Source organism: Dipodomys merriami, unplaced genomic scaffold (assembly GCF_024711535.1).
Source record: "Dipodomys merriami isolate MVZ:Mamm:240054 unplaced genomic scaffold, mDipMer1.0.p SCAF_767, whole genome shotgun sequence".
In the NCBI taxonomy this organism is placed as follows: domain Eukaryota; kingdom Metazoa; phylum Chordata; class Mammalia; order Rodentia; family Heteromyidae; genus Dipodomys; species Dipodomys merriami.
This window is the reverse complement of record NW_027206365.1, coordinates 233,468-246,218: the sequence shown is the minus strand read 5'-3', so window position 1 is coordinate 246,218 and position 12,751 is coordinate 233,468. Positions and strand designations below refer to the sequence as shown.

At 41.9% G+C, this 12,751-nt stretch overlaps 1 protein-coding gene across 3 annotated transcripts in view; it reads left to right on the top strand.

The window, feature by feature from the left end:
* Positions 1–12,751, top strand: part of LOC138818491 (E3 ubiquitin-protein ligase ARIH2) — a 51,439-nt gene that overhangs the window by 15,084 nt on the left and 23,604 nt on the right. Inside the window, exon 2 of one of the 3 annotated variants that reach the window (XM_070009412.1) lies at positions 5,151–5,196. The exons of the other annotated variants lie outside the window; for them this stretch is intronic. Within the exon in view, the coding sequence (XP_069865513.1) occupies positions 5,158–5,196 (39 nt within the window). The 5' untranslated portion in view covers positions 5,151–5,157. The remainder of the gene's footprint in view (positions 1–5,150; positions 5,197–12,751) is intronic. 3 annotated transcript variants of the gene reach the window in all.

The following is a 12,751-nucleotide window of genomic DNA, read 5'->3' as shown; positions in this document are numbered from 1 at the left end:
AACCACCAGAAAACCAGAAGTGGTGCTGTAGCTCAAGTGGTAGAGTGCTAGCCTTGAGCTGAAGAGCTCAGGGACAGCGCACAGGCCCAGAGTTCAAGCTCCACTAAAAAAAAAGTATGTGAAAGCATTTTGAAAATGGTGAAATGATTTAGATCACTGAAGTGAGGAGAGACGACTGCTTGTTTTGATACCTAAATATAACTTTGTAATTCTTTGATTATCAAAATAGCATTCTTATTGCCTTAATAGTGAATAGACAATAAATGGTACCTGCAGTCAGTAACTACAGGGTTTAAAAGTTTTGAATTTTATGAGAACCATAGTAAAGCATGCCAGACCTTTTCTTATAAAGTTATTAACACTGTCTTCTCCTTCAAGGTGATTGGCTGTTCTCAGATGGTTTTCCTTAGTTTGTTTTTTTGCCTGTTTGTTTGTTTGGGTATTCAGATGCCTATAGCAGATTTATTGGCACTAGTCCCTGACTGGAAGCAGCCTAAATGTCATCCTTCACTCAAAACTCTGAAATCTGAACCTTTTTGAGTGTTGTATGCTCAAATGGCAGTCTTTGTAAATGCTCTTGCATCCCCCAAACTCTGAAATCTGAAGCATCTTGGTCCCACACAGTTTGGCTAAGGGATATTCAACTTGTAATGGCAAACTTGTAGGACATCATACTTGACAAAATAAAGGGTCGGGGTGTGTGTGGGGGGGTCAGTCATCAGGCATGACAATGCACACTTGTCATCCTAGCACTCAGGAGGCTAGGACAAGGGGATTGTGAGTTCGAGGCCAGCTTAGACCACATAGTGAAACGCAGTCTCAAAAAAGCAGATGCCTCTTTGTGATATGAAAGGAATGGATTACTCATATAAGCAGAATTGATACGCTTCAAAATAAATTGGGAACCTAGAAGAAAAAAAAAGAAGAATGTTATCAGTGATCGAAAATGATAAGAAATGGGACTGGGAAGGTGGCTTAGTGGTAGAGTGCTTGCCTAGCATGCCTGAAGCCCTGGGTTCCATTCCTCAGTACCACATACACAGGAAAAGCCAAGAAGTGGCGCTGTGGCTCAAATGGTAGAGTGCTAGCCTTGAACAAAAGAAGCTCAGGGACAGTGAGTTCAAGCCCCAGGGATGGCAAAAAAAAAAAAGAAAAGAAAAGAAAAAAAAATTCTAGGAAATGTAAGTTAGTCTATTGTGAAGGAAAATCAGTCAACAATTAGTTGCCTGAGGGACTAAAGAGGGCAAGGAAAAAAATTATAAAAGAAATGAGTTAGCTAGGTACTGGTGGCGCACACCTGTAGTCCTAGCTACTAGGGAAGTAGAGATAATGGGGATCTTAGTTCAAGAACACTCTGGGCACAAACTCTGTGAAATTTCCATTTCAACAATGGCTAGGTGTGGTAGTGTTAACCTGTTGCCCCAGCTATTACTACGGAGCACAATGGCTGGGCACTGTGGCACAGAAAGTATATGTAGGAGGATTATAGCCCAGTTTGGCCTGGACATAAATAGAGAATCTATCTTAAAAAATAACCTAGGGGGCAAAGAAGGTCGCTCAGTGGTAGAGTGCTTGCCTAGCATGCGTGAAGCCCTGGGTTCAATTTCTCAGTACCACATAAACAGAAAAAGCCGGAAGTGGTGCAGTGGCTCAAGTGGTAGAGTGCTAGCTTTGAACAAAAGAAGATCAAGGACAGTGCCTAGGCCCTGAATTCAAGATCCATGACTGGCGTGGAGCTGGATGCCAGTGGCTCATGCCTGTAATCCTACTCAGGAGGCTGAGATCTGAGGATCACACTTCAGAGCTAGCCCTGGAAGGAAAGTCCATGAGATTTTTATCTCCAATAAACTACCAGTAAACTGAAGTGGTGCTGTGGCTCAAGTGGTAGAATGTTAGCCTTGAGCTGAAGAGTGGAGGGACAGTGCCCAGGCCCAGAGTTCAAGCCCCATGACCGATCAAAATAATAATGATAATAACCCATAGGAAAAGGGGCAGGAGCAGTAGCTCAAATGGAAGAGCTCCTGTCTTGTAAGCACAAAGCCCTGAATTCAACCCCATGTATATATATATATATGTGTGTGTATATATATATATACCTATGTGTATATATATCATATTATAATATTTATAATGTATGATTCTATATATTCATCAATGATGAAAAAATATGTGATTATCAACGGACAAGTAGGCCTGAAAAATATTCACCCCAGATTAAAACTAATTTTGGTGAGATCCTTCAAGGATAGAAATGGATGGATTCTGAGCAATAGATAGAATGAAGAACCTGCAAGATGGTTGGGAAATGGTGAAGAAACCATGGAACTCTATAAGGGGCAGGAGAATAAATTAGAATTTTCATGAAAGAAAGCTGCCAGAATTCACAGTCCTTGGTGGCACCCACAGAAAATAGTATCATCCAAGTAAAGCCATTTATGTGGGGACAGGAATATAATGAATTAAGTGCTAAAAATTTATTTTGCCTAGTATATGAACATTGTGTGAGTGGCCCCAAAGCTGGTGATATTGGACACAATTCTGGTCCTTTGAGTTATTATCTAAAAGTTGTTAAAGTAACCCGTAGAGGAACTTAAAAAATATATATTATTGAAATATTGAAAACATTTGTTATTGAATGTCTAGTAGAGTTATGGGCAGGTGATGTTGGTGGCACCCAGCAGAAGCTAGACAGATGGCAGGAATGCGGTCGTGGTGGACGGGAATGAGGTGGTAGTGTAGCTTTGTCCTTTTCATTAAAGTACATTTTATGAGCCATTTGATTTTCTTTGCTTGTTGATAATTGGTGTAGATTAAGAGTTGTTTCCCAAGAAAACAAGTGCTCCCTGAATTTCTTAGAAGCTGAGAAAAGGGATAGTGGAGGCTTTAACTTGAAGTAAAAAAATTTTCTGCCTTTTATTTTCTGTCCCTTTTCTCTACCCCCAACCTCAACCCCCCCCTTTTTTTTTTGAGAGGGGTGCCATCCTGGGGCTTGTACTCAGGTCCTGGGTTCTGTCCCTTCTTTTGCTCAAGGATAGCACTCTACCTCTTGAGCCACAGTACCACTTCCACTGGCTTAATCATGATCCTTAGATCTAAGCCTCCTGAGTAGTTAGAATTACAGGCCTGAGTAGCTAGGATTATAGGCATGAGCCACTAGTGCCAGGCTATTTTCTGTCTTTTTTTTTTTAATGATTTTTTTTATTGCCGATCCTGGGACTTGAACTCTGGGCTGGGGTGCTGTCCCTGAGCTGCTTTCTCTCAAGGCTAGGGCTCTACCACTTGAGCCACTTCTGGCACAGTGTGATAGATTGGAGACAAGGGTCTCACTACTTTTACTCTTGTTGAAAAACTAAAAATAGCAGCTGTCCCAGACTAGCCTGAATAACTATTGTATTGTTCCTCTCTTTATCCTATATGTACGTATTTCTGCCCCTTCAAACCACCTATCAGCTTTCTCACCTATCATGCAATCCTTCAGGCGATCTCAGCACTTTTGATCTTTCTTACCTTCCTCAGAGAAACCATATTTAGTCTCTGCCCTTAAGTCAAGCATCCCTGAGGGTTCAGGCTTTTGAGACCTGCATGCCCTAGGGATGGTATGGGTGGGAGTTTGTAGTGACTAGACTACCAGAGACAGGATGGTTTTGGTACACGAGATCTAGAACTTGCACAGACATTGTCCTGGGTGCCTGGATATTGGCAGAAGAAGAAACAGTTCAAAATACTCTCTGCCCTTGAGGAGCATCCATCCCTTTTCCTTTCTGTATGGAGTTTTACATAAATAGAAAGTTCATAAAAATAGGGTTTTCTTACTGGCTTTGACATTAAGATGTATTGGCCCTGAGGTGTCTTAAGCCCTCTAAGGGAAGAGATACCGTCTAGTTGTTATCTGATAGTCCCTCTCTTAGGCCTAGCTAGAAGGAAATTGTTGAAACCCTTTTTTGCAGGATGGGCCTGTGGTCACAGGAGTGGAGACTCAGCTTGAATTAATCCTATTTTGTGTAGTGCATTTTTCTACCAACATCCACCTGCATTTCCTTTCCATGGTGGTTGCTAGGCGTGACCTGCATTTACAGAAATGGTCTATGTGGCATCCTGTAGAAAATATATTAGAACATTATACAGTGCTGTAAACACCAACTTTTTTGTCTCAAGTACTTCCCGAAGCAGGTTCTATTAAATGCACACCACAACAAATGTGCTGTCTAGGATTTGCATCACAGTAATCTCCAGAGTATGAGCAAGGTTGGAATAGAGGCCCAGTAGATGGGATCACAGATGATGTTGAAGCTAGGTACATGGCTTTCATTGTTTTCTTCACTTTTGTAGAGGTTTGAGAGTTTAAATAAAATTGCCAAGGAATAGCTGTCCTATTTTTGCAGTATTATACTCGCAGTCTTTTATTGAGTGAGATGTTTGGGATCTTCTTTGATTTTAATGATCAAGCCATGGCCGTTAGGAAGGAATTCTATCTAGACTGGTTAGAAATCTTCAAATTTAGTCATCACAATTTTGGAATCACATTTAGAAAGCATGTATGATGTATGGGTGCTTCAGTTATGAGTCATTGACCTGTGAAGGGCAGAATTAGAATGAGGTGCATGGCCACTGACATTTTAGAGGTGGAGAATATATAGATGTGAAGCATGGGAGAAGAGAAATCCTACCACTTAAATTGTTAGACTTTGGAGATGATCGTTGCCTACATTCAGAACCTACTGGAACATTCCCTCCTGCCACCATCACCTATGCTGATTTTGCCCCTACTCTAGGCTGGAATTTACCTTCTCCTGTGCCTTAATCTTGTCTCTTTTTAAAATGATTCTCTTAGTACCCCCCCCCCTTTTTTTTTTAAATCTCCCACATTCCCTTCAGTCCCCTAGACCAAATCCATTCATCTTGATCTCTTTAGGCCAGTTTTTCCCTATCACATGTCCCTTGCTATACCCCAGGCTGGAAAACTGGCCCCTCGTTTTCCTCCCTTTCTTCATCTTTTTCAGTGAATGGCTCCTGGTGTTTGTTAACAAATGTAATTGAAACATGGCTTAACCCAGTCACTAAGACCCATTCATTTAGCCTTAAAAGATTTCAGGCAGTTGGCAAGTAAGAATTCGAAATAAAAATTGAAACTACCACCTGTATTTTTTCAGGCCGTTGATGCTCACTGCCATCGGCTGCATCGTCCCTATGGCACTGGTAAGTGTGGGAAGGGCTGGTGACCATTTTGGTGGGCTGCTGGTTTTATCCTTTTTGGGGGAAAAAAAAAAAAACAACAATCCATTTGCAAGTTGTATGAACTTGATCCTGAGGGTTGGGCAGCCTCAACCAGCTATAGGAAACTTAAAAAGATGAGGCAATTTATGTTCATGGATTTTCTTGGGAAACTTTTTTTTTTTTTTTGGGTCAGGAGTGAGAGCTATTCGGTACCTTGAGCTTTATATAAAATTAGTATGTTCTGTGTATTCCTTTGAATCATAAGCATATGCTGTCTGTGTGATCTGGGCATGTCAAGTAATAACTGTTAAATTTCCTGAAACTCTTTAACACACTCATCCTAAAGATCAGTAATTAGCTTCATATTAGAAAGCATCTTGACTGTCAAAATCCATTGGTTTCCTTCAGCATCAGGATATAGCTTCCTATTCTTTGTGAACACGGGGTCAAATGTTGGCCCCAATAATGAATCCAATTTTGATAGAGGTTTGTCTTGAGTGTTCTTGTAAGGAGAGAGAGGTTTTGGTGGAAACTAGAAATTTGTGGTTATCATTTAAAACAATTGCAGGTGGATTTGAGACTTGTGATTTGGGAAAAAAAAAAAAAAAAGATTTCACCACAATCTGCTTTCTGCTTAGGAATCTAGTGGAGAAAATACACATTAAATTAAGTTGTCTAAGGCAGCAAATCACCATGATCTTGTATGCTGGTACTAGGACTTGAACTCAGGGGCCTGGGCATTGTCCCCTAGCTTTTTCAGTCAAGAATGGTGTTCTGCCACTTGAGCCTACCACCTCTTCTGGCTATTTGGTGTTTAGTTGGAGATAAAGTGTCATGGACTTTCATGCCCAGGCTGGCTTTGAACTGTGATCCTTAGATCTCAGCCTCCCAAGTAGCTAGACAGGTATGAGCCACCGGTACCCTCTAAGTTCATTTTAAAATATGTCATTACCTGTTTTATTTAGTAAATCCAGTTTTGAAACATTTCTATCACCCGGAAAGTTCTCTTGTGCCTGTCTTCAGTCAATTCTCACTCTTAGCCCCTAGCACCTACTGATCTTCTATCTTTTTATAGCTTCACCATCCCAGAAATTTCCATTTATGTGAAAATAATTCTTTGATGCCCGATTCCTTCTGTCGATGTTTTTTGAGGTTTATCCACATCATTTCCACATCCTTCTCATTTCTCAGTAGTATATTCGTTTTTATGCCGAATAATGATTTTTCCATTGTATACACAGTTTGTTTATGTATTCATTCATCAGTTGTTTCCACTTTTTGACTCCTATGAAATAAAGCTGCCTATCACTATCCAGACCAGGGCTTAATGTGAATATATGTTTTCATTTCTCCTGTATAGATATCTAGGAGTCGAATTGCTAGGTCACATGGTAAGGATTTTAACTTTTAAGAAAACTATTCTGGGACTAGGATTGTGGCTTAATGGTACAGTGCTTGCCTAGCATGCTTGAGGCCCTGGGTTCAATTCCTCAGTACCACATACACAGAAAAGGCTGGAAGTGGCGCTGTGGCTGAAGTAGTAAAGTACTAGCCTTGAGCAAAAGAAGCTCAGGGATAGTGCCCAGGCCCTGAGTTCAAGCCCCATGACTGGCAAAAAAGAAAGAAAGAAAGGAAACTATTCCAAGATAGCTTTAGTATTTTACTTGCCCACTATCATTCTCTAAGGGTTCAGGTTTTTATATCCTTGCTAATAGTTTACTTTGGGATTGTCAGTCTTTGGGATTGTAATCGTTTCTCATCAGTAAACTGATGTCTTGTAGCTGTAATATGCATTTCCCAGTGATTATTTAATGATTTCTCCTAATATTTATTTACTATTCACCCTCTGATTTTGAACTGATCCTCATTTCAGTCTCCTGAGTAGCTAGGATTACAGACATAAAACCATGAACACTTGGCACTTTTTAGTTTTATAATTTCAGGTTTTACATTTAGATATATTAACTATTTTTAGTTAATTGTGTTAAATGAAGTAAGAGTCACAGTTTGTGGGATTTTGGTGTTTTTCTTTTTCCTTTTTTTTTTTTGGTAGATTGTGGGGCTTGAACTCTGGGCCTGGGAGTTGTCCCTCAGCCCTTCATCTGTGCTCTACCACTTGAGCCACAGTGCCACTTACCGTTTTCTGGTGGTTAATTGGAGATAGGAGTCTCAGGGACTTTCCTGCCTGGGCTGGTTTTGAACCGTGATCCTCAGATCTCAACCTCCTGAGTAGCTAGGGTTACAGGTGTGAGCCACCAGCACCCAGCAAAATTTATGTTTTATATAAACTATGAAATTATTTGAGAATCATTTGTTGTAAAGTGTCCTTTCTGCTTTAAACTTCATTGACAATTTTCATTGGAAATTGACCATACCTCTGAATGGTGTTTTGTTTTGTGATACAGTCTATGTCTAGTATCTAGTATCCCCAATTTCTTGATTACTTTTGTCTTTTTTTTTTGTCATGGGGCCTGAACTCTGGGCCTGGGCGCTGTCCCTCAGCTCTTCAGCTCAAGGCTAGCACTCTACCACTTGAACCACAGTGCTACTTCTGGCTTTTTCTGCTTATGTGGTGCTGAGGAATTGAACCCAGGGCCTCATGAATGCAAGGCAAACACTCTACCACTGAGCCACCTTCCCAGCCCTACTTTGTCTTGAAATCCCATAGGCATAATTCTTCTTTTATTTTCTCTTTGAAGATTGCTTTCAGTCTTCTGGATTCTTCATATCCACTATTAATATGTTGAAAAAAAGTCTGCTGTAATTTTTCTTGGGATTTTTTTTAGATGTGCGCATGTAAAGAACACAGGTTCAAGCCGGGCGCTGGTGGCTCACGCCTGTAATCCTAGCTACTCAGGAGGCTGAGATCTGAGGATCGCGGTTCAAAGCCAGCCCGGGCAGGAAAAACCGTGAGACTCCTATCTCCAATAAACCACCAGAAAACCGGAAGTGGCGCTGTAGCTCAAGTGGTAGAGCGCTCACCTTGAGCTGAAGAGCTGAGGTACAGCGCCCAGGCCCAGAGTTCAAGCCCCACGACCGACAAAAAAAAAAAGAACACAGGTTCATCAGGCACTGGTGGTTCATGTCTGTAGTGACATGTCTACTCAGGAAGCTTAAGTCTGTGGATCAGCATCACCAAACCAGGCAGAAAACTTCATGAGATTCTTTGTTGTTGTTTTTAGTTATGGGGCTTGCACTTGGGGCCGGAACACTGTCCCTAAGTTTTTTTTTTTTTGCTTACTTGGAGCCACAGTTCCACTTCTGGTTTTCTGATGGTTAATTGGAGATAAGAGTCTGACAGGGACTTTTCTGCCTGGGCTGGCTCCAAACCTCAGGCTAGGATTACAATTCTCAATTCCCCTGAGTAGTTAGGATTATAGGCGTGAGCCACTAGTGCTCAGCTTGATTTTAGTTTTAATTGTTCTGTGTAAGCTATAGTTATAGCCACCAGTATGGTAGCTGTGATCCTGTAGTTCAGATGTGCTAAGTCTAAAATACCTGTTGAATTTAGAGTTTTAAAAGGGATAGGAACAAAAATAGCTTATTGATTATGTTATTTTGTTGTTGTTGTTGGTGGTGGTGGTGGTGGTGGTGGTGGTCATGGTCATGAGGCTTGAACTCTGGGCCTGGGCACTGTCCCTGAGCTCTTCAGCTCAAGGCTAGCACTCTACCACTTGAGCCATAGTGCCACTTCTGGTTTTCTGGTGATTCATTGGAGATAAGCTTTTCCTGCCTGCTCTGGCTTTGAACCATGATTCTCAGATCTCAGCCTCCTTAGTAGCTAGGATTACAGGCATGAGCCACCGGTGCCTGGCTTGATGTTATCTTTTGAATTACATATTGAAACAATATTTTAGGTGTATTGGGTTGAAATACTAAAATTTATTTTTTGTTGGAGCCACATAAAATATTGTATTGTATTTTGTTATTCCCTTAACCAAATTCATTCATTGGTTCAAATAGAGGTTTTGTATAGTTTTGTATATTTCCTTAGGATTTTCTACATAAAGTCATTTTATCCAGGAACAGTTATATTTCTTTCTTCCTACCCAAGGGTGTGTGTGTGTGTGTGTGTGTGTGTGTGTGTGTGTGTGTGTGTGTGTGTGTGTGTGTGTGTGTGTGTGTGTGTGTGTGTGTGTGTGTGTGTGTGTGTGTGTGTGTGTGTCTGTGTCTGTGTCTGTGTGTGTCTCTGTGTGTGTGTCTCTGTGTGTGTGTGTCTCTGTGTGTGTCTGTGTGTGTCTCTGTGTGTGTCTGTGTGTCTGTGTGTGTGTCTGTGTGAGTCTGTGTGTCTTGGGGTAGAGCTCAGGGCCTAGCTGCTGTTCCTGAGCTTCTTTTGCTCAAGGCTAGCACTCTTACCACTTGAGACACCGCTGTTCTTCCGGCTTTTTTTGGTAGTTCGTTAGACCTAAGAGTCTGACAGTCTTCCCTGCCTAGACTAGCTTCACATTGCAATCCTCAGATAGCAGCCTCCTGAATAGCTAGTATTACAGGCATGAGCTACTGGTGCCTAGCTTAAAACTTAATCTTGACTACTGAAATATTGTTTGTTGATTATAAAATCCTAGCAAGAGATCTTCTTGGTTTTGTTGAATGCTTCCTTTCCATAAGTGAATATCAAAAGGTGCTGTTGTAGGCATGTTGGTGCTAATAGATTTGGATGTGATTGCTGAGCTCTTTCAAGTATTAAGAAGCAGTAGTGTGAATAATGTTTGTTTGTTTTTTTCTGAGAAAGCTCATCTGTATTAAAATTGATTTTTATCGGGGCTGGGAAGGTGGCTCAGTGGTAGAGTGCTTGCCTTGCATGCATGAGGCCCTGGGTTCGATTCCTCAGCACCACATAAGCAGAAAAAGCTGGAAGTGGTGCTGTGGCTCAAGTGGTAGAGCACTAGCCTTGAGCTGAAGAGCTGAGGGACAGTGCCCAGGCCCAGAGTTCAGGCACCATGACTGGCAAAAAAAAAAAAAAAAAAAAAATTGATTTTTATCAAATGTAGCTTAATGGCATTCATCAGGTTTGTCCTTGTCCTAACCAGGAAACCATCATTTACTATGGAAAAAATTGATGGGTAAATAATGAGGTGAATGTTTTCTGGTTTTTGTTTTTTTATTTTGTTTTTTATTTTATTTCATTTTATTTTACTTCTGTTGGTCATGGGGCTTGAACTCTAGGCTTGGGTGCTGTCCCTCAGCCCTTCAGCTCAAGACTAGCACTGTACCACTTGAGCCACTTTTGGTTTTCTGGTGGTTCATTGGAGATACGTGTCTCAGGGACTTTCCTGCCCTGGCTGGCTCTGAACTGTGATCCGCAGATCTCAGCCTCCTGAGTAGCTGGGATTCCAGGTATGAGCCACCAGCACCCAGCAGGGTGAATGCTTTTGTAGAATATATTCTTCTGGAGTTCCTCATAGTCTCCCATCCCAGCGCTTCTTTTGTTCAGGAGCCCATTTTTGGAACATGGTTTTCCTATAGATCCTTCCTCTAACTGGGAGAGGGTCTAGTCATACCACATTTTGCTTGAATTCATGATATCAATTCCATCGGATTTATAGGGGGTTATTAAGGAAAAGTACACCTGATCGTCTATGAACTTATGGACATTATAGATATGATATGGGCAATTCTCTCACCCCTATCTGTGACTTGGAAATGATAGCAGCACCTCCTGTCAAAGGCTACTGGGAGGCACATAAGCTGATTGTTTTTCCGTCATGGGGCTCGAACTCTGGGCTTCGGTGCTCTCTCTCAGCTCAAGGCTAGCGCTCTACCACTTGAGCCATAGCGCTACCTCCAGTTTTCTAGTGGTTTATTGGAGATAAGAGTCTCATAGATGGGACTGGGAAGGTGGTTCAGTGGTAGAGCACTTGTCTTGCATGCATGAGGCCCTGGGTTCGATTCCTCAGCACCACATAAGGAAAAAAGCTGGAGTGGCGCTGTAGCTCAAGTGGTAGAGCGCTGGCCTTGAGCTGAAGAGCTGAGGGACAGCGCCCAGGCCCAGAGTTCAGGCCCCACGATCAGACGACCCCCCCCCCAAAAAAAAAAAAAAAAGAGTCTCATGGACTTTCCTGCTGGGGCTGGCTTTGAATTGTGATCCTCAGATCTCAGCCTCCTAAGTAGCTAGAATTATAGGCATGAGCCGCCAACACCCAGCTAAACTGACATTTTTTTTTTTAATGTACTGCTTTCTAGAGTATATTGAAGTTCAGTTGGCACTTAGAGAATAAAGTCACATCATTTTGCCACATCATTCTGACACATCATTCTCTCTTCTCACTAGAACTCAGTTCCACTGGGCTATTATTTTTGTGTGTGTATTTTTGTGTCCCTGGGTCTTGAACTCAGGGACCAGGCTCTGTCCCTGACTTTTTTTTTGCCAGTCTTGGGGCTTGAACTCAGGGTCTGGGCACTGTCCCTGAGTTTCTTTTTACTCAAGGTTAGAGCTCTACCACTTGAGCTATAGCACTACTTCTGGCTTTTTCTGTGTATGTGATACTGAGGAATCCATCCAACCCGGGGCTTCATGCATTCTACCAGTAAGCCACATTCCCAGCCCCTGACCTTCTTTTTTTTTTTGGGTCCGGTCGTGGGGCCTGAACTCTGGGCCTGGGTGCTGTCTCTTAGCTCTTCAGCTCAAGGCTAGCGCTCTACCACTTGAGCCACAGCGCCACTTCCAGCTTTTTTTCTTTTTGCTTATGTGGTGCTGGAGAATCGAACCCAGGGCCTCAGGCATGCAAGGCAAGCGCTCTACCACTGAGCCACCTTCCCAGCCCTCTGACCTTTTTACTCATCTAGTGCTCTACATTTGAGCCACAGCTCTACTTCTGGCTTTGTTGACAATTTAGTGGAGTTTCACAGACTTTCCTGCTCAGGCTGGCTTTGAACTGCAATCCTCATTCTCCTGAGTAACTAGAATTATAGGTGTGAGCCTCCCATGCCCAGCTCTCCACTGGGATATTCAAAATTCATTGTTAGTAGATTTGTATGTATCAGTAAACTTCTGGCTGCAACAAAGTCATATTATCTGTAGGTGTGATTTTTTTTTTTTTATATGAGCACTGTTAAGATCAAGGAATTAGACTAAGTACAGTACCAAATTTCATGGCAGAATTTATTTTGTAAGTCCATTATTTGACAACATAATATTAAGGGCTGGGGGCTGGGAAGGGGGCTCACGCTTCGCATGCATGAAGCCCGGGGTTTGATTCCTCAGTACCACATAAACAGAAAAAGCTGGAAATGGTGCTGTAGCTCAAGTGGTAGAGCTCTAACCTTGAGCAAAAGAAGCTCAGAGACAGTGCCCAGGCCCTGAGTTCAAGTCTCAGGATTTGTAATAATAATAATAATAATGTCTCAGGACTTGTAATAATAATAATAATAATAATAATATAATAATAATAATAATAAGAAGAAGAAGAAGAAGAAGAAATCATTATTACTGAGGAGCCGCCCTGTGTCTAGTTCAGCTCTGGGCTCTGTGGATCTGACAGAGGAAACCTGATTCCTGTTCTTAGCTCATAAGCTCCACCTAAGCTATCTATGGTAA